The sequence below is a fragment of the Lissotriton vulgaris genome, chromosome 5 (assembly GCF_964263255.1).
Source record: "Lissotriton vulgaris chromosome 5, aLisVul1.2, whole genome shotgun sequence".
In the NCBI taxonomy this organism is placed as follows: domain Eukaryota; kingdom Metazoa; phylum Chordata; class Amphibia; order Caudata; family Salamandridae; genus Lissotriton; species Lissotriton vulgaris.
The window spans coordinates 516234392-516256766 of record NC_141693.1 but is presented as its reverse complement, the minus strand read 5'-3'; the positions used below and the strand labels follow the sequence as shown (position 1 = coordinate 516256766).

The 22375-nt window shown below is 42.2% G+C and overlaps 1 protein-coding gene across 2 annotated transcripts in view; it reads left to right on the top strand.

Annotated features, from left to right (window-relative positions):
* STAMBPL1 (STAM binding protein like 1) overlaps positions 1-22375 on the top strand; it is a 305486-nt gene that overhangs the window by 275417 nt on the left and 7694 nt on the right. For both annotated transcript variants that reach the window (XM_086921944.1, XM_086921943.1), the window contains one exon: positions 859-958. In XM_086921944.1, coding sequence (XP_086778070.1) covers positions 859-958 — 100 coding nt within the window. The remainder of the gene's footprint in view (positions 1-858; positions 959-22375) is intronic.

Sequence of the window (22375 nt, the reverse complement as noted above, 5' to 3'; positions counted from 1 at the left end):
GTCAGATATATGATTTTTAATTGGCTGTCTCTAAGGCTAAAGGCCCCAATGCTGTGAAACACGTTCAACACGCCTGAACTGGCATTTCCTAGTATTGAGGTGTGTTGTTCTGCTTTCGCTATACCTTGTTTTTAATCCTATTTATTTCTCTCTTTTTTATTTTTAGTAGGTGCCTAGCCTAGATGCTTCCCTGATTTTTATTATCTTTGTGTTTTAGATGTGTAAGTTTGTAATTATGTCTTGTGATCGTGGTTGACAGAATAAAAACATTAAGAAGATTTAAAAAGATAAAAACTGCACACGCTGTAGTGGCAGGTCTGTCGTGGCAGTTCTGAGACCTATTTTATAAGGCTGCTTTAGTGGGTGGCTCAATGAGTGCTGTAGGCCCCCTAGTAGTATTTATTTTACAGGCCCTGGGTCCATGTCACACCACTTTTATTAAGGACTTAAACATAAATCAACTATGTCATTTGGGTGTAAGCCAATTTTACCATGTTTAAAGGGGAGAGCAAAAGCACTGTAGCACTGATTGGCAGTGGTAATGTGCACCCAGTCCTAAAAGCCCACAAAAACGGGTTCAGAAAGCAGGAGGGGTGAAGACAAAACGTTGGGGGGTGATCCTAGAACTAACAGTTTCTAAATCTAGATGCATTTCCCTTATCTTGTCTTCTGCCTAGCTGATAAAGTTTGTCTACAGTGATGAGTCGGACCTATAATGTTGAGTAGGGCAGATGTGTCGATTTCACCCCCTTCTTTGAGCAAATTGAATATTTATTGATTTCATGTGTTTAACTGCCATTGTTGTAAAATGTCCATTTGTCAAATCTAATACAAAACTGTGCTTGTGCCTTGTTGCAGCACTGGGATTTTCAGGCTCACTAGTGCTGGCATGCTAGAAGTATCTGGGTGCAAAAGAAAGGGATTTCACCCCCACAGCAAGGACCCAAAGCAGTTCAATGTAAGTATTCTAGCTTCTATCTGTTTCTGACGTGTTGTTATTGTCATGACATCTTATGCACAATCCATTTTTTTAATACCAGACTTAGCAATGTTTGCATATGTGGTTTCCCAAATTATTAAAATGGTGATCCCTTTTTATATGCTAACTGTTTGTGGTTGGGTTTCTTTCGAGAGCATTTTATTGAAGAGTACCGCAAAAAGGGGAAAAATATACAATATTAAAGAACAAAATTGTTTAATGAAGCAATATATGTAGTCTCCAACCATGGGACATCTGGAGTACAAACTCTGAAATCTCTGCCTGAAGGTCGCAGTAAAGGTAATGCAATGGAGAGCTAAGAAGGAAGAGAAAAGAAAATAATCAACACAAACCAGCAACTTTAACATCCCTTCAGCTGCCCGGCCTATTGAGGAAGCAATTACATCACACAACTATAAGGTGAGAGCCACAAATTCAAAATCAGGCTTCACAGCTCCCTGGTGCCAAAGAAGCATTCTTTACCTTCCTAACTTGGGAAAACCCAAGCTAGCCGTGGTTGGGTGAAGTTGAATGTACTGCACCCATGGGTCACTCTGAGCTTGGCCATGAAACATGTGGAAATATCCAGATTAATAGCAAGCATTTCCCTCTTGATAATAGGAAGCTCCTCTTACCATTTAGATTACCTCTGCTTGCATAAGGAAACACAAGTATCTTACATCCTTTTAAATGTGAGCCCTTACTCCTGGCAGAACCTCTTGTCTAGGTTTGTGAGGGGGCCTCCAGGTTAAACCAAAACAGACCCAGCAGAGGTATCCTTATATCCTGCCTTCTGTTTGGTATTCTGACCACCTTATGCACCTCAAAATGAGCTTCTGGTTTCCCCCAAGAATTCCATCCTCAAAATATGGGCCATAAGAGCTCCCAGATACCCTAGAAATTGGGTGGCGCTCTCCAGATTCTAACCTTAGCTACTCCTGATGGATTACCCAGGTTTAGAGTGTAGTCTTTTCATTGTCAACATTGATTCACTCCTTGATGCCAGTTTGGTTTCCAAACCGCAAATCTCCTGTCCCATGTCCAGAATCTGCCTTTCTGTCTGTCCCCATTTTCTCTTATGTTTCCTCCAAATAAAATCCTTACAGCAGAGAAAAAGCATGATCTTCCTGTGACATCGTGGCTAGGCTTCCACCCACCTGGAAAACCATGGATTCCTTGAACCATCGCAATCTGGTTTCCGGGTGGCACATAGCACCGAAACGGCAGTAGTAGAGATTGTTGATAATCTCAGGCTGGCCCTGGATGAAAGAGATTCAGCTACGTTGGTCCTTTTGGACCTGTCTGCTGCCTTCGACACCATCTCCCACAGCATTTTAGAACAGCAGCTCTGGGAGGTGGGAGTGAGGGAAAAAGCCCTGGACTGGTATAAAGACTTTCTAAAGAACTGTATATAGACACCCTGGTCTCACGAAGTAGGTCAGTAAGCATAGGAGTTTCTCAGGGATCCATCTTAAGCCCTATGCCTTTTAACCTCTTTGTAACACCTCTGACCGGGGTAATCCGGTCCTATGGCTTTGAGACCGTGTCTTACGCTGATGACACCCAGCTGTTTATCACGTTCAGTCCCGAGCCTGCAGACACAATGAAACGGTTTAAAAACTGTATGATCCACATGAACAACTGGATGAGCAATAACAAACTACAGCTCAACTGCAGAAAAACGGAGATCATCTTGTTTGACAGGGCCGAAGAATATTGGTCCAACAGTTGGTGGCCACAGAAATTAGGCCTTTGCCCATCCCCTAAGCAATCAATGTGTAATCTTGGCATAACCATTGATAACAAATTATCCATGAAACCCATGGCAATCTTGTATTAGGCACCTGCTATGGCATCCTGCGGAAATTACATAAAATCTTTAAATGGATACCTATCGAAGCCAGGAAACCTCTGGTGTAGGGTCTAATTGTAAGCCGATTGGATTATGGGAATGCTTTACCGGCTTCCCTAAACAAAGATATTTTTTCCAAACTGCAGATTCTGCAGAACTCGGCCGCCAGACTTATTCTGAATCTGCCATCTAGAGCTCCTTCAACCCCTAGCCTGAGGTCCCTCCATTGGCTCCCGGTAAGAAAGAGATGCCATTTTAAAATCCTATGCTTTACTCCTAAGATCATATATGGAACCGGACCATGCTATCTATCGAAAAAGCTTAACTGGGACCAGCCAGGAAGAAGGTTTAGACCTAGTTCAAAATCTCTCCTCGCTCAACTTTGAATCCGCACGTTACGTAGTGGGGGGACGTTCCTTTTCCTTTCTTGCGCCCCATCTCTAGAATAAGCTTACTTCCCATTTTCATTCCATCGCTGACCACAAACATTTTTGGAAAGAATTAAAAAAGTGGCTATTTGAACAGGATTAAGGTTGAACAAACACAACCTGCAGCCTATGAGAAGTCCTGCAAGAGTCATGAGACCTCAGGGTGACTTTTGCGCTCAACAAGCTTCTTTGACTTTAACTAGCATCCATATCCCTCTCAGGTACCTCAGATCAGGACCTCGTACAGCCACAGTGTCATGTGAGAAGTACTTCTCTTTTTATATATTTTTATTCTCTTTTGGAGGCCAAGTGCAGTAGTACTGTATCTCTTTAAATGCACACCAATATTAGAACTCAAAATACTGTGCCTTAGTGGCCTACTGTGACGTTCCTGCTCCCCCATTTTACTGTCACATTAAGTGAGATGCTTTCATTTTCAAAAAGCAGGGGCCTGAGCACGGCTCCACAGCCTGATTACCTTACCTTCCCTGTTGCCCGCACAGCTCCACCTGTTCTCAGCTCTCTTCAGTCGTACTCTGGAGTGAGGGAATCCTGGTATAACTTCAGCACAGCAGGACTCCCCGGGGTTCCCAAACGCAGTCCTCCAGTCCTCCTTTCTTGCCACTCAAAAAGAGCAATTTTGATTGGCCAGTCAGCCTAAGCATGCGATACCTGGGGGAGCAAAGTGGGTTAATATTGTTTCAGGTGCTCCACAAGGCACAATATCCTATGCGTCTGTGCCAACTCAGCATTCTGTCAGCAACTCCAGCGCTGCATAAGGAGCTGCACTAGAGCTCCTCATGGAGAGTACCACCTCTGAGCCTGGCAAGCTCCACTTCTGTTGTTGGCGCTTCACATGCAGCTAATGCGTTGAAACGTATAATCATGCCCACCTCAATTTGAGTTATGGCTGGCCTGGAGGCTCCATCCTTAGTCTTTTCCCACCAAAAGATTTTTTACAAACACTGCAAAACGACCACACATCAACCAGCTGATGTGATTCAAACACATAAAATAAATAAGCACCAACTTCTCAGTGGAAGCACTGATCACAAGTACTGAAATGAGATCCTCAGTTTCTTTTTAAAGCATACTAAATTCTAGTCCTCAATCAGACCGTCCAACAGCGTTTGTTGCTTCAATGTGTGAGTGTGAACTAGAAGATGGCTCTTCCTAGATCTGTGAATTCTGGTTATTGACTATATCTGTGCTCTCTCGAGGCGTCGCTGTTAATGTCCGAAGTACAAATATTCTTACACCACAACAATTTAAACTGACCAGTATCCCCCGTACTTGGGCGGTACTTTAATGGCAGCTGCTTGGGTAGTGGAGTTTCCTTCATTTTTGTTTTACAAAATATGAGCTTTCTGCCTTCTGTTCTCTTCTCACTATTCGCTTGATATTCTTCGTCTCTCTAAAGTTTCTTTTAATAAAATATGCGATAGCAACTTCTTGCATCACGTCCTTGTGTTTGAGTCCATCTTCCCATGTGGCCATTGTATTGACTATTGCTATTTTTAAGAACTGTGAAATCTCTACTTCAGGATCATGTGGAGAATTATATTGTGCGACCTACATCCCCCTCTAGCAAGATAAAGACCTAGGAACATACTTTACAGTATATTACCAAGTGTAAGCCGTTGTGTTCACTAGCCCCAAGGACATTCTTGTCTATAAAAGCTCAATCCCCATTGTTTTTTTGTGCTGCTCCGCGTGCATCTTTGTATCACTCATCCAATATTCAAAGTTTCTGCATGCCTTGTTTAGTTATCCTTTGTCCTCGTATTTTGCAAAAGTTCAGCACCTGTTGTTTCCATCTCAGTGAAGTCCTTTTTAGCTGATTGCAATTTATTTCCTTTTGAAAAAAATATTTTTCTTTGTATGAGAAATATATTTGTGTAGCCTGATTTAGTGTGAGGACACTACACACAAACAGCAACAAACATTATATGAGAACTGTTTGATGGCTACAACAATGCAAGTATTCAGCACATTGAAGAAATATGCACATTAACTCAAAATATCACACTCTCTGGACATCGCATCACAGCAGATTCGTCCCAGCAGCCTGCCTGGGGACACCCTCATAGCAGCAGCATTCTCAGCCAATGCAGGTGTGTGTGTGTGTGTGTGTGTGTGTGTCTGTCTGTCTGTCTGTCTGTCTCTCTGTCTCTGTCTGTCTGTCTCTCTGTCTGTCTATCCAGGTAGAGTACTAGTAAATGCTACTCTTGGTAGCTCACTATACACGTTCCCAGTGAAGACTTTACTAACACGTGAGACGAAGGTGCATCTACACGATAGATTTGCTCACTTAACCTTGGTATGGGCCAAAAGATTAACTTCATTGAATTGCATTTTATTATGTACTTATTTCTGATCTGTGTCACTGCATCATAAATGCAATATTTTGCAAGTGAATGGAGGAATAGTGGGACTTGGGCCCATATGAAGGAATCATTCAAAGAGTTTTGAGATGAGTCTACTGGAGAACCAAGAATGAGGATATGCATTCAAACCACACAACCACGTGGAGCCTGGACAGGGAGGACGATGCAAGGAAAGATAATGGGACACAAAGCATTCAATGTCTCGATTTATTGGCAACAGTTGTACAGTGAGAGTGATTTATGGGTCTATTTCTGCTTGAGTAAAGTGGTGAAGCCGATTTTTGTATTGCCCATGTGTATGGGTGTTATCTATTACAATACATTTGTACTCCTTAAGTGCCAATTGTCCTTCTACCAGCAAACATTACCCTTCAACATCCTTTTTGGTAGTAGAACTCTCACAAGTTCTCGTTTACGTCATATGGTGTCCCACTTCCTGATTCCTCAACATCATGTGCTTCCCATATTAGACAGTCTAAATGTACGCGTATACACTAGACTAGAGCACTCCTCATTCTCTTCGGCAGCAACTGAGTAAGATTAAAAACACTACTAGTTTTATTGGGTACAGTTTATCTCCACCCCCTGCATACTTTATACCATTCCTCCCACAAAGAGGTTTGTTTTGGAGCAGAAGAAATGTAGCTACCAAACATCATCTTTGAAGACAATTGCTGAAAGTAAAATGTTGGTAATATAGTGTGGGATCCCTGGCACATGAAAGGTTCTTGGAAAGACAACATTGATCTCTTATAGCGTCTGAAGTGAGCTGGAGAGTTGCAGACAAACACACTATTGAAGCATAGAGCTTTTTAATCTGGATTGGAAGTAACTTTAAAGATACCAATGAGAAGGCTTACAGTCGCTTTACCTAAGATTGACAGTGATATTCTTTTGTCAGACAAGCTGAGTGTACTGCTTATGAGTGGTACAGTTTGGCACATCTATGTAGCCATGTTTCATGTGCCGTTATTCACCACCTAATGTGGCAGACCTTTTGTCTCCCGCTTCTGTGCATATTTCAGAGAAACAAGGGGGCCCAACAAATGGTCGGGTACTTTGGGTACTAACTGTTTTAAGGAACAATGGTACCTGATAAGAAGGTAGGTTATTCACAGTTTATGAAAGTAGAAATACAATGATGTCTACTTTTTATGTCCTAGTGGACATGATTATTTAATGTAACCTTAAAAGAAAAATATGCAAGTGGGGACATAATTTGTAGAAAGGGATTCAGACAAATAAACAATTGTGGCCAACCAAATACAGCAATCTGGCCACCAATTAATATATCAGCACATCCTAGCACATATTTATAAATGTATACAATTGTGTCAAGGTGCATGAGGTTGACTACGTTTTGATCCTTTTACATGAATACAGGGATCATCTTCAGGACAAAGGAATAAATGCTGGAGGCGATTGCTCATTGGGCAAAAAAGGCAGCGGGGGAGAAAGGAGAGAAAAGGAAAAAGGAGAGGGACAATTTTAGAAGGGATGTATGATCCGCGATACATACATAGAAATAGCAGTCAGTGATTCATGATCGAATAGGTTAGAGTGATAACAATTATACACCTTTGTGAAATTAACGGTCCTTAGGTGTGGAGCATGCCGAATGATACCTTTGGCCAGAAGAGGTGAGGGGGTAGGGAGTTAAGGAAGGCTACAGTGGCTACGTCACTATGGTAGTGGTCAAGCTAGAATAGATACCTTCTACTCAATGGATTTGAGTGTGTAGGTCAAGGTGCCATGGCCCTAGCATTAAGGACCGTAAGGATGGTAATTGAAAGATATTCTTGCGTCCAGGTGCCTAAAGTTCATGTGGAGATTAGGGTGATGATTTGCGGATGGAGTGCCATCCTGCTAGATAGAGAAGAATATATGTGTTTGCATACCACAGAGGGGACGTGTGGATCGATCAGCGGGTGGGCCGGTTGTGGGATCTAAGGCTTAGGCAAGGTGAATGGTTCCGTTGTGATATTTGGCAAGGGAAACCTCTCAGAATATGCTACGGAAAGGAACAGAAATGTGTCATAATTGGGGAGGACGGTCTCAGCAGATCTGAGGCGAAGGTCCCTAGTAAGCGCAGCGATCTCACCTGAAGGGTAGGCATTCCTTTGCGGCACTGAGGTTCAATAAGTGAGCAGCATCCAAGGAAAGGCGGATGTAGCCCTAGGGTAATAGAAAGAAATAATGACGTGACCATAGTGCGGGTCATGTGCGTGATGACTTGAAGGAGTGGGTGGAATTTGGCAAACACCTTAGAGGGGGTTAGACAGAATAAGTTCAGATAAAAGAAGAATCATCATTGATAATAGAGCATCAGTTTTGCAAAATAACATTAGTTAGACATACAAAATTGTGTTAGCAGTATATTTTTCACTTGGTACTTGACACGCACGTTGTGATAGTGTGAGAGAGCACGCGGTTATCAGAATCTTCACAATTGGTTAATACAGAGACCATTCAGTTAGCTTCTCCTCAACGGGCATAGTGTGAAACCAAAAAAGGTTCCGGGTGACAATGTGAAATAGCAACCTGTGGGGACAAGGTCTGAGACATCACAATTATTACAAAGAGTGGGCTGTTATGTCTACAAAAACATCCATATGGTGATGGTGATAGAATTCAAAATGGTTAAATTAGAATAACATACTTTTCTTCCTCAAGTTACAGTGTAGTCCACAGACAGGGAGGCAGATTGTGCAGCATTGAAACTATGAGAATGAAAAAAGCAGATGCACTCTTTATTAAATAAGGGTGGTCCATTCCTCAGTGTTATTGAGACCCGTAAACAGACTCTGTCTGAAGAATCCATTTTATTTCTTCTTTGTCAAGAATTTCCTTTATATTATCACCTTTTGGAGGTGGTTTGATCACGTTGAGGATTTGCCAACGGATATCTTCCTTCGTGTGTCCATTTGTCGAGTAGTGATCTACAAGCATAGCACCTGGGACTTTGCTGCAAATTCTGCTTCAGTGCTGGCAAATACGGGTCCTCACTTTTTGGGTAGTTTGGCCAATGTAGATCATTTCACATGGACATATGATGGCATACATCACATTTGAAGTGTTACAATGGAGAATTGTTCAAGGGAAATTCTAATGGTATTGATCATAAATTCCTTGCTTTCAATACTATATTTACATATATTTTGAATGGCCAGTAAGAGGTGGGAGGCCCCAGAGGTCATCTTGTTTGATGGTCACCACTGCGACCTGGCTCAATGACTCGTTGATGTCCAGTGTTAATAACCATTTCACTCCAAACTACCACATCCTCACCAAGACAAATAACTGTGGCTCTGGCAGTAGTGCTCTAATCCATTACACCTCCATTTCTGCTGAGATATTAAAGGGTTCTTCATTAAATTCCTGCTATGCAAGGTGGCGGTCAACACCACTACTTCCATCATCTATGCTGTGATCTACCATCCCAAAAAATGCTTCACCTTTTTCTCATGTGATCTCCTGGATCTCACTCATTATATACTCTCCATGTAAACGCCTGCCTGCATTGCAGGTAATTTTACCGTCAGTTCCTGTGATTCTCCTGATGCCTTCAGCCAAAACATACCCACAGAAATGGACACCCCAGGCTTCTCTCAGCCGGTCTTCCTAACCCACCTAGAGATGAAGATGAATACAGTACAAGATAAACCTGGCCCCTTTCAACATGAAAGTTGAACCCTCAAAAGACTAACAAATGGTTAACTGATGAACTGTACCTCCTAAAATGCAAGCGTAGAGACGGGCACATTCAGCACTGTTCCCACTAATCACCAGCTGACCTGTACCTTCCCCTCCAACAGCCACATCACTTCACCACTAAAGAATACCATAATCACACCTAACCTGAAGAAATCTTCCTTGGACCTCAACAGTCTCTTTAACTACAGACCAACCTCCAGCCTACCCTGCATTGCCAAGGCACTCAAAACTGTGGTCGCACACCAACTCTCTGCTCTTCTGGAAACTCATGGCCTTTTCAGGGTGACTTTTAGTCAGACTTGAGATCCCGGAGGAGCACAGAATCTAGGATTCTAAATATCAGAGCAGAACTTCTCCCTTTGCTAGACAAAAACGTAACCTGTGCTGTAATCCTTCTGGACCTCTCCTTGGCATTGTATATAATTGATCATCCAGTACTCCTCAATGGCTTGAAACTCTCAGCTGGCAACAATGGACCTGTGCTGTCCTGGCTGTTTTCCCTCCTCCTAAACTGCACCCACCTGGTCAAATTGGTCTCATTCATCTCCAGATCTGTCAGAATCACTAGTGAAGTCTAACAAGGTTCAGCTGTACTGCCAATGATGTTCAATATTTACATGACCCCTCTCACAAGGATATTTGACTCCATTGACCCATATCTACGTGATGATACCCAGTTACACATAGTCTGACAATAGCTCAGCCAACTCCCCAAAACGCTTGTATTGCTTATATCAACATCCATCAATGGATGCTGAAAACTGGTTGCTCTGGAACGGTGTGAAAATAGCTGCATTGCTACAAGGATCTGCCTCTCCTGCCGTCTTCCTTTCCCTTGGCTAAATTAAATGGGTACCCATCTATAGCCAGTAGAAAAAACATTTAACCTGGGTGTGCTGTTTGACAGTATATTCTTTTACATTTCTTCAATTAAACTGTGTCCAAAGCTGCAATTCACCTATTTAGTGCTACTCTGAGGAGTCTTTCTTCTCCTTCATCTCAGCCAGATAATCTGCATCTTACTCACAGTAATGATATCCTGCCCTGTCTACTATAGCAGTCTCCCACACTGCCCTCCCTCGTAAATCTCCATCTAAGATGCTGTGGATCTAAAGTTGTGCTTCCTGACTCAACTACATCTCCCTTGCACTACAATACCTCTTTCGGCTCTCCCTGAATGATCCAACTTCAAATCTCTCTTTTTTCATCCAGTAAGCATTGTAGGGCTGATCATCGAACTACACGATTAAACTGGTCTTCCCTCTCCCATCTAGGAACCGAAGATCGGACAACCAGAGCTTGTCCATTCATGCGTACTGATAAAAAAAAGGTCGGCAATAGGGCTCTTCACATATATGGATCAATCTTATGGAATTCCCTCCCAAAAGATCAAAGACTTGAACTTAATTTCAGCAAATTTAGAAAACTACTAAAAACTCACCTATATGCGCCCGGTTAAACTCTGTTACTGCCACCTTCACCTAAACAAGACTGGTTAGATGCTGAAACCCAGTCTCACCACCTTTCTGAGTCATTCTTTTGACATTCCCCTTAAGGCTTTGCATCCGTTTAGCATTGTAATGAGAACTTGGTTTAAGATTACTGTAACTGTTACCTAAACTAATAGTTCTTTAACCACATCCGTGCGGCAGGAATTTCACCACTGTGCTGAACATTCCTTAACTGGGTGTGGTCGTGACGGAACCATTCCGTCATCAGCACAGCTCAACCGTGACTGATGACGTAATGGTTCCGTCACCCCGCATCGAAGGGGTTAAGGCTGCCATGGTGGCTTGCAGCTCTTTAGAAAAACCTAATGTAAAATACATTTTAAATAAATACTTTTGCCACTGTGAAATGTATGATTTTCTTTTATTTCACCAGTGGCCCTAATGGCTTCACTGATCTGATGCTGGAAACCTCCATACCATTCTAATGCCACCCTCTCTGCAGTAGTGTTGGTGCTTCTTTGTTGGTGTGCTTGAAAGTATTGATACAGAAAGAACAGCTACTAGTGTGAAGGTGAAGTTTATTTAGTGCTTAATTTGTATAAAACATGAAAGGCAGAGACACAAAGTTTTTTCGTAGGAGCATTCTGAATGTTGGAGTTGCTTCATAGCATGCCGGACTAGTCTTTTTAAGTTTTAAAAGTATATGTTGATTATGATAAATAAAGTGCATTCCGAAATTATTCAACAATTTAAATAAGGGAAACATTAGAATATAAAAATCATTACAAATATATACTGGGGTAGGGGGAGAGGGGTGCATATGGTTCATGAGAAATGTAGTCTGATTAAAAAAATCACACCACAGAAGTAATAATATGTACAGAGTATTATATCTTATAAGAAAAGTAATGTCATCATAAATGGAAAGTCATAGAGGTTGAAAAACGTCTAGCTTACTGGGTAAGGGAGCAAACAATGGTATGGCAAATTAATTACGAAAGAAGGTAACTGGGCTCCATAAGTCTTTTAGTTTTAAAACAAGTGATATAGGGTGCATATATGCTGTGTCCAGTCTCTGATTATGGCAGAGTGCATACCACCATACTTTAGATGATAGTTGTGTAAAGTCTTTCCAATATCGTGTTATTTGCTGAAAAGCAACAGCTGATAATAAATCTAATATGTTTACATTCAATGTTACATCGGCCCTATCATTGCATACACTTCCTAAAAATATATTCGAGATGGAGAAAGGCACATTGGAATTTCAAATGGAGTTAATTTATTTCCAAATTTGTGACCACAAATTAGAAACAGAAGGGCAAGTGAAAAGTAAATGTTTCAAATCCGCATGTTGTGCCGAAAATGTCCCACAAGAGTCTGGAACATCTGAACTTATTTTAGCGGAGTAAAAGGTAGGCTAATATATATGTAAAAAGTGTTTGCGTTGTGTTTGCTGCTCTAGAAGATTTTCTGATTATTATCCAAACTTGTTTCCACCTTGCGGGCCAAATAATGGTTAGGTCGTGTTTCCATGATAATTCTGTATCTGTTTTAGGTCTATTAATAGAGATGCATCGCAAGTGTGAATAAATGGTGAAGACCTTTAAATTTGTGGGAAGAATGTTACAGAGAGTTTGTGGAACCACATAAGAGGGAAAGTTAGATTTGAAAAACTGTATGTTTCAAGAATAGTATTTTGTAAAAGTTGGTATCTAGGTTGAGAAGAGGATGGCAGTCCAAAAAATGTGACTGAGCTTGTGAAAAAGAGATTGTGGAATCTTGACAAAATAACTGATTAACCCATATTAAACCCTTTTTCTCCAGGTTTGTCAGTAAATGGGTCATTATCTAATTGAATGCATTTATTATGCAAAATGGTGGAATGAAAAACAGTGTGCAGGTCTTTAGGGGTATGTGATATTATGGTTTCCAGTAATTTACAGGTGTTTTAAAAATTTGGAGTGGAAAGCTTTTGAGGTTTGCGAGTAAATGTTAGGTATTCTTGTAATGAAAAGGGTGATGAATATGTTCTAGATCAACCCATAATGGACAGTATTCTATTGAGTGTGAGATCCAGTGGGAAGACTGTCCAAATAAAAACGCTTTATTGTATTTTGAAAAATTAGGGAAAGTGACTCCACTTTCAAATTTCGGACTTTTACATTTTTGCTTGGACATACAAGGGAATTTATTATTCCAGTAGAAAGAGGAAAGTATAGAGTAGGGTTTTGAGAAAAAGTAAGGGGGCTACTTAATGGTATAAAGAATAATGGGTACCTACATCATTTTAATAGTGTTGAGACTACCACCCCAAGTGACATGTAAAGGGTGCCATCGGCTAATAAATGAGGCTATTTTATTTATGTAATTATCACTATTTATGGATGTGAATGTTTTAATTGATGAGGGAAATTGAACACCAAGATGTTGAGGTTTCCAATTAAATTTGGGTAAGAAATCATGTTTAAAAGTGAATTTGTTTAGAGTTAGTATTTCACATTTCTCATTGTTTAATGTGTAACCAGATACTAAGGCAGAAGACGTCACTTTGGATAAACAAGCAGGGATCGAAGATTGAGGTGTTGACATACATGTTAAAATATTGTCAGCTTGGGCAGCCAGATTAATCTGCTTGGTGTTATGTGTAAACACATGTATGTCTGTGTTTTCCCTGAGTCCAGTTACAAATGGTTCTAAGGCTAGGTAAAAAGAAAAGGGGATAATGGGGAACCTTGACATACTCCTCTATTCAAAGTAAACCAAGAGAAAGTCAACACAATTACATAGATAGCTGCTTAAGGGGAAGTATACAGAAAGGAGATTAGGTTAGTTATTTTAGGACCACAGCCAAACCAAGTAAGGGTGTGAAATAAGAACGTCCAATTCACATGATCAAAAGTGTTTTTGGCATCTAAGGTAATGGCTGCTAAGCGTTCATTACTGTTAGTGGATTTTAAGAGAATATTAAAGAGCAATCAAGTATTATAATAATAAATTTCTTTATTCGGAGTTTCAAAATTAGAAATCCATAAAAGCAATATTAATACATAATAATTTCTTCCTTTAAAAATTGTGAGCATAAAATTTTACAATACAATACAATTTCACATACAAGAATTATTTTCACAGTTCATTTAGAGTACACTGATAAATGGAAATTACTTTACAGGTTTTTCCTGTGTCTAAATATGCATTTCAAAAAGTTAAGAACGTGATAGCAGGTGATTTCTGTGTCTAGGAACTGTAGACACAGCATGGCAGGACGGCACTGTCTAAAACCCCAAGATTTTAGCAGGGACAGTAACCACAATTTGCGGTGTTCTTTATAAAATTTACAGAACATGACTACATGTAGGGTGGATTGTACTGACTTTTCGTCACAAGGACAGGGGGGTGGGGTTGAATCCCATGCATTCATTACTGGGAATGCTACTAGTCTGTGAAATAGGTTTAATCTGAATCTTGTCAGAAGGAAACGATCAAACATACTCATTTCAAGATTTAGATAGGGCTGCATGGAAAAAGTGGATTGAACCATTATGGCATGGTGGACAGAGGGTTTGCCTGCTTCAGAAAGAAGCCTTAGGTTGTCCAAGTGTCCCAGGGCCAAATCTTTTAGCTCCTTTTTCGAAATTTCACAGATCTTTTCAGGAGTGGAGTAGTATTTCTCCAACCCTAGGTCGATGAAAAAGTTCTTAATGTAGGCTAGCCATTTTATTTTTAGAGCATGATCTAATGTCATAGCATCTGCCACTATTGTCTTAGTGAAAGCATTTTTTTCAGAGGTCCAGATGCGGCGCCATAAGAGCAGAGGTTGTATTCTTGCCAGATCTTCAACGTATGGGACGCCTAGTTCAGCATGGCATGCGTACGTTGAGGATCGCTTTGGGGCCATCAGGAGGAACCTCAAAAAAGCATTTTCTGCAACCTGTAGGGCAGAGACATCTGTGTGACCCCATACGCCAGCCCCATATAGAGCTGTTGACTGACATTTGGCTCTATAAATTGCCAGTAGTTCCAGGGGTGGTCGTTTTCCCAGTTTTTGCGAGAAGGACACCAGGGCTGCTATAGCTCTCTTAAAGCAATGTTTCTTTGCTTCGACTGCCACTTTCCAGGACAATTTATCATCTATCGTAATGCCCAGATAACAATAATCGGATGTAAACTCTATTTTTTGGTTTTTAAGGATTAAGTCTTTGGGGTGTTTCCTCCCTGTGCCTGCCGTCATTACAAAAGTCTTCGTCACATTTATATGGAGATCGAGGCTGCCCATAAACGAAGAATATCTGCTGAGTACATTCTGGAGTTCGCGAGGAGTCCGTGCCAGCAGGACGGCATCGTCCGCATAGAGTAGAGCGGGAATCAGGCGTTGTTTTGCCTGTGGGAGGTCGTGGGCACCCTTCAAAAGCTCAACCTCCACGTTGTTAGTGTAGAGGGAGAATAAGAAAGGTGCCAGGACACATCCTTGTCTGACTCCACGCTGTACTCTAAAAGGCGTCGACAGCTCGCCCTTTGTGCCAAAACGGACTCTGGCGGAGGGTTTAGAGTACAATTCCCTCAGAAAGTTTAAAAGTGGCAAATCTACCCCCATTTGTGACAGCACGGACCATAATTTGCTATGGGAGACGCAATCGAACGCGGCAGACAGATCCACGTAAACCATGTAGAGTCTGTCTTGCTTTGCGTGTATGTACTTCCCCATAACGATAGAAAGATTTAGGGCCTGTTCCACTGTTCCGAATCCCTCCCGGAAGCCAAATTGCAACTCAGACAAAATGCCTCTCTCCTCCACCCACTGCTGGAGTCGCTCCAGGATCACCCTACCTGCTATCTTTCCCAACGAATCCAACAAGGATATTGGACGGTAGCAGGCAGGGTCCTGGCGATTGCCCTTTTTAAAAATCGGAACCATCACGGACCTCGTCCAAGACTCCAGAAGTCCTTTCTTTGCAGCTGCCGTGCTTACACTGGTAATAATAGGGGCCCAGAGGTCTGTATTATACTTTAAAAAATCTACCGGGACTCCATCCGGCCCTGGAGCTTTTCCATTTTTACTTGATTTCAGGGCCAGAAGGACCTCCGATATTTCAAAGTCTATTTGGATGGGATAAGTCAGAGCTAATAAATTTTCTCCTTCAGTTTCTTGATCTATTTCTTGCTTTTGGAATATTTTGGAGAAGTGCGATACCCATACTTTCTCTTCTATGGCGACTTCAATTTTTGTAGTTTTTTCGTCTACCAAAAATGGAGCTCTCACTACTCTCCAGAAAGCTTCACTGTTTTTTGCTTGGGCACTAGAGTGAAGTTCGACCCACAAAGCCTGTTTTAATTCCGCTTTTCTCTTTTTCCGTATTGCAAGGTATTCCTTTCTTAATGTGGCTATTAGATGGAGATCTCTATCATCTTTATTTAATGCTATCTTAAGCTTGGAATGAGCCTGGGTGCAATCATGATTAAACCAGCCTTTGTTGCAGCGGGGACGAGTTATTGGTTTTGCTGTGAGTAAGGATTTAATTTTTTCCATAATTATAGAGAAGTTGCTGAGGACTTCCTCATCTTCTGTCATTAAGTCTAGACATTTCTTGATCTGGGGATATGTTGATTTTATCAGCTCTTCGGTGAGTTCCCCGGGGTTTATCTTTCCCCACTTTATTGTGTATCCATTTAATTGGCCCAGATTTATGTTATTCTGACTCAGTGCTTTAGCTATTGTTAGGGGTAAGGATTGTTGCTGGATTAAATTCAGTTCCAGTTTGAGGGCTGAGTGATCACTTAGGGTGTTTGGTATAACTTCGAAATGATTAACTCTAGTTTGAAGACCAGCCGATATTAGAATATAATCGACCGTTGAATTAAACCCCCTTCCCACATAGGTCGGTTCTAGGCGCTTGGGCGTGTTTGCTATTTGGAGATCCAGATCTGATAGAAGATCGTTCATTATTGCACCCATTTTATTATGGCAAAAGTGAGTGAGGGGATTGCCCTCCTCAGTCACCATCCCTGCGCATTTTTTCTCCAGGTAATTGCAATGATGTAAGTTGAAATCCCCTGCCCATATAAGGGATACAGGGCCCTTTGCCCCTCTTTTCTGCCTTAGGGTGGATAATTTCTCATGTAGATTTACTAGCACTCTCTGGAGCTGTTGTTCCTCAAAGTTGTTATAAAAATTAACAAGGACAACGGACTCGTTTTTGGGTAGAGAGAGCCAGAGAATCTGAGAGTTATGATCCAATTCGATAGTATTTATTTTTATTTGCTGGATGGTATTGGCTATATAGATGTTTAGTCCTCCCTTTGGCCTGCCCTTTGGGCCCACCAGCGCGGGAGAAAAATAAGTCTTAAAACCCAGTAGGTGAAGTTCTATTGGCGACTATGTCTCCTGGAGGCAGACTATTTGGTGTCTACCCACAAGGTGCATGATACTCCTGTCTTCAATTTTTGGCCGTAATCCCGCGGAATTCCAGGAGACTATAGCCAAAAGTGGAGAGTCACTCCTAGAGGTGTTGTTGGTTTGGGATTTATGAAGGATGTCGTGGTTATCTGGAGTTGGGGAGTCAGGGTCTTCTGGCTGTGATGGTCAGTCCACTGACTCTAGGCCACTATACATGTTCATTAATGGTATTCCATTCCAACCCTCCCATCGAGATGGTTCTCTATAATTTCTCCTCTGATCTTGCCCCCTCCACTCTTCCCTTTCTCTTCCCCGATAGCGAGGGCCCACTGTGTACCAAGGTCCATCACTTTGAGAGGGACCTTCCGGAAATCTTGGTGGATAAAAAAAGGAGAGGCGCTTTGTGCCAATCCCCCCATTAGAGCTAAGATCCTCCCCTGAGCAGATGTACTCCACTATTCTAGGGTCTTCAAAAGTAATTAGGATGCAGTCGCCCTGTATTGTTTTTCTTCCCTGACCAACCCAGGGGGCTCTTCTGACCATCAGGATTCTAGTTGAACAGTAAGGGGGGGGGGGTGGGCGGTTTATGCTAAGCCAATGTTGGATCTTATTTTTTAGCGACCAGTTTGGTTCGAATTTTTGGTCCACCAGTTCTGGAACGCCAGTCAAAATGACAACAAATGGACTCGCTTCTGGCGGATGGGTTACTGGGCGTGTTTCGCCCAGTTGTTGTCTCTCCCTCTCTCTATTTATTTGAGGTTGTTTTGTTTTCGTACCTGTGCTAATGGGGTCACCAAGGGTATTATTTTTTGCAGTTGAGGTATTTACAGGTGGATTTTCTGTTATTTTTTTCTTAACCACTGTTGTATTTGTAGGCTTAGGTGCTACAGTCGGTGCAGGGGTCGAATTTTTAACTTGGGCCATGGGGGTTAAGCTAGACGGCTTGGCCGTCACTGGTTTTTGTGGTTTTTGTGCCTCTTGGGTACGGTTAGGGTTTTGTTTGGATTTCATCAGAGCTGAAAGTTCAGCTATCGCTATTTCTAACTTTGTTAGTCTGGCTTGTATTGGTGTAAAGGTTTGTTGTAAGAGATCTCCGATTTTGGTTAGTAGATCTGTGTTGTAGTTGTGATCTACTTCATTTGTTAGTGGGGCGTTAGATACTATTTCTAGGTTTGTAGGAGGTGAAACATCGTGTATATGATGTATCACCGCCGTATGCCTGTTCTGGTTTTCCAACAGAGGGGAGCTAGATGTATTCTCTATTGTCTCTGTTATAGGTGGCTTTGGTTTGCCTGTTAATGTGTTAGTTGTCGCTACGTGTTTCTTCTTCTTTATGGCTCCCTCCCTCCTCCCTCTTGCCTGTCTTACCTCTTCAGGGGTGAGATGCAAGACTAAATCTGGGGTTTTTTCTAGGTCTGAAGTTAGTTGAGATTCCGAAAGTTGCGAGACCGATAGGTCAACTATATTTGGAAGGCTCTGCCTTTTGTTCCCGCCCTCGCTCTGTCTTTGATCCTTATGAGAGACCGGCGTTCTTACATTAGCCAGGTGTCCCATAGAGGATCTTCTAGCCTCTAGTAGATATTGGGATACCCTACGTTCAATAAGTGAGATGCTCTGGTCTATAAAGGAGTTTGCCCTCGTTATAAAGCTATCTATAGGGCCAGTAAGTTGCCCTTTTTAAGCCGCAGTCTTGCTTCTGCTTCCTGTAGGAGACATGCTAATAAGTTAGAAAATATTAAAAAAGGCTAGGTTACACCAGAAGTTAGAGGGGTGGCCCGGCCCGGCCCTAATCGGCCTCTAACGGCCTAAAACGGCCCGCTCTTTGCCCGGTCTTCGCCCCGAGCTCCGTCCCGCGCTTGTCCCGCGTCGCGGTGGAGCTCGCGTCACTTGTGTACGTATGGGCGGTGGGCGTGGCCGCCGGGGGAAGAGGCACCAGCTGCGTCACCTGGGGAATGCTGGTCCTCGCAGTCCCCCGGTAGTGAGCCTTATCTTCAGTGGACGCAAAGCCTTCTACCCACACAGCTTTCAGCTGGGAGCGATGTAGAGTTCTGCCAATTGCAGAACGCGCTCACACCAGCAGAAGCAGGCAATGTGGGGAGGCGTCAGAGTCTTTAGGCGGCAAGCGAAAAAGAGTCAAACTCTCCAGTGGAATCAGATCCTGTTTGTGAGCGGCAAGTATTATCTGATATGTATCGTCCTTTAACAAAACCTGATAGGAAGGAAGAGTTCTAGCTGAAGGACAAAGGCCTTTGAAAAATAATTATAATCAATATTAAATTCAATTCAATAAATCTTTATTTGGATACATTTGTTGTGTCCATAAAAGCACAGGTCAAATCAATTAGTTTACAGAATACTTAGAAGTTCTTTAAAAATGCATAAAAATACAGTGCTCAAAAAGCGATAGCATCTGGAATATACACATGAATTACCATTCACTTATAGCCATATTTTATCAAGACAAACTAGAGTTTAACCTTCATTCATCACCCATGGTGGTACGTGCACGAACAGCTGCTTTCAAAAAAGAACGTACTCGAAAAATCAAAACATCTTCTTCCAAACTAAGAATTTTAGTGTAGGCTGCTTTATGGTCAGTAATAATGGAAATCTTCTTAAAAACTGGATTAGAAACAGTTTGATATACATTTGATAAAAATTAAAAAAGAATAAAAAGTTAACTGTTGGACTTGGCCCTTCTGGCAGGTTCACCCCTAAACTTTTTGCTTTTAATGGTGACCTGGTGATGGTGATTTTTGGTTTCTGCGCGCTTTCACTGTGTCCCAGTGGAAAGTGCGTGCGCACTCTGAGTGCACGTGGTGAGATAGGCCTCCCCACCCATAGGAATGAGTTGCAGAGCCCTGAGAGGCTCAAGGCGCCACAATTGTTTTGAATAGCCCACGAGGCTCAGGGGGCATCTGTTGTCACGATCCCAGAGAGGCTCTTGAAGCCCACATTTGTTTAGAGCCCAGCGAGGCTCCAAGGGGCCAGTCCTTTGTTTAGAGTCCAGAGGGGCTCAGGGGACAGTCACTTGGCCAGAGCCTGCGAGGCTCCTGCGTTGGCCCCATCACAGGGCGTCCTAGCCCCAGAGAGGCCAGTTGGCCTACGGACTGCCACAGGAGCTGGCTTATGTGAGTTTTGCGCAATTGTGTTTTCCTGCACCTCTGAATGTGTTTTTATGCATCATGTGCCTTGTTCCTACACCTCTGAATGTGTTGTTTATGCATCATGTGTTTTCCTTCCCTACACCTCTGAATGTTTATGCATCATGTGTAATATTCCTATGCTTATACCCCTAAATGTATGGTGATACTTAGGTGGTTGTTTTTCTCCTAGTACAGGTGTTGCTAGTGAGGTCTTGGTTCCCTGCGTGACATTCTCCTAAGGTGGTTAGGGTTGCGTAGGTGGTACTTATCTATAACCAGTGGTTACTGGTTGTGTGCTTTATGTTCTACTTTATTATTACTATAGGTGCTATGTGCTAATTATTATTCCTACAAGTGCTAATTCTACCAAGTACTAAGTCTGAAAGTGCATATTCCTGACAGTGGTCCATGTGGCCCTGTCTTGTACATATCCCCTGTAAATTCTGCCCGTGCCTGTTGGCACATTGTAAAGCGTGTGTTTTTTATCTAATGTGTTTTGGTATAACACAAAGGGTATTTTTATATATAACCTTGTATGGAGTTTTCTTTGTGGTGGGCCTTGAGTGCTGTTGCTGGGGTGCGTGCGCAAATACTTAACTCACATAGCCTCCAAGTTTAGCCTTGCTGCTCGTGCCACGTTACCTAGAGGGTGAGCAGGGGTTATCTTGGTGTGTAACTCCCTTGCCCTGACTTAGGAGTGGTGGTCTCTGACTGACTTTGGCGCAAGCCCTGGCTAGCCATGGATCCCATTGCTAACATGAACCATGGTTTGTTTACTCTGATTGTCACATGGGCACGTCTTTTGCTCAAGTTTAGTATTATACCCTAACGGAAAACAAAGCATGTTTTCATGGTACCCGCTCTTAACCCGAACAGTTGTCCTCTTTCCCATCGATTAATATTCTTCAAAAGATAGCCTGAAGGCAGTTTGGGTGACAAATTCTCAATTGACATATACCTTCCTACTGACTGTTTGGGCATCTCTTCAGCCTGTCTTAACATACTATACTTTTCATATAGCAACCCCTGGAGTGATTTTTTCGTTTACACTGTCCAATTCGCTGGGATTAAAAAAGGTGCTCAAGATTTAGACTAGACAGGCTTTCTCGTACAGCCGAGAGCCAAGGTATATCCATCCCCTTGTCGCAATTGAGACAATCTGAGATTATGCTTTGTGTTAGTGTTGCCGCAGGATTCTGCCATACTTTGAGCCAAAATATGGTTGGTGGAGCTCTGATGAAATCTTCTATGTATGTCAAGTTCAGCTCCCCGTGACAAACATACTTAGAGGCAGTAATCGGGGCTCGTAACAATTTTCTACAGAATCTGTTCTCCTCGATTTGAATACTCTTGCAGTCCGGGTATCCCCAAACCTCTGCCCCGTAGGTTGCCACCGGGATACATTGTAATTTAAACATTTTAATGATGGGTAATACTACCTGAGCTTTTCTTGGTTGGGTTAATGACAATACAGAATTAATAGCGTTAGCAAATTTGCTTCTACTGTGTGAAACACGAGTGGTCCACAAGCCGTTAGCTGCGAATACCATGCCCAAAAAGGGAAAAGTGCAGGTGCTTTGAAAACATTCATGTCCTATGGTAAATGATTTAATAGAGTGTTTCTTTGGGGCACAAGCCATTAAAAAGGATTTTTAAAAAATTTGTACGAAGATCTAAAATAGCCATAAAATCAACAAAACCTTTAATTAAAGTGTGCAGTGCATTTGGGGTGCGGCCCATTAAGACTGCATCGTCTGCATATAGTAAAGTGGGAGAGTGCTGCCATTAATCTTAGGGACGTCATTTGTAAGCTTAGCAAGGGAGTTATGCAATTCATTAATATATAAAATAAATAGCAGTGGGGACAATACGCACCCCTGCCTAACTCCCCTGCCAATATTGATGTCCTCAGTCACCTCCCCGTTTTTACCAATCCGCACTCGTGCCTTCCGCACTCGTGCCTTTAGGTACCTATGTAAATAGGCCATAAAATGAACTAAAACTTCGTCCAACCCATATTTTTA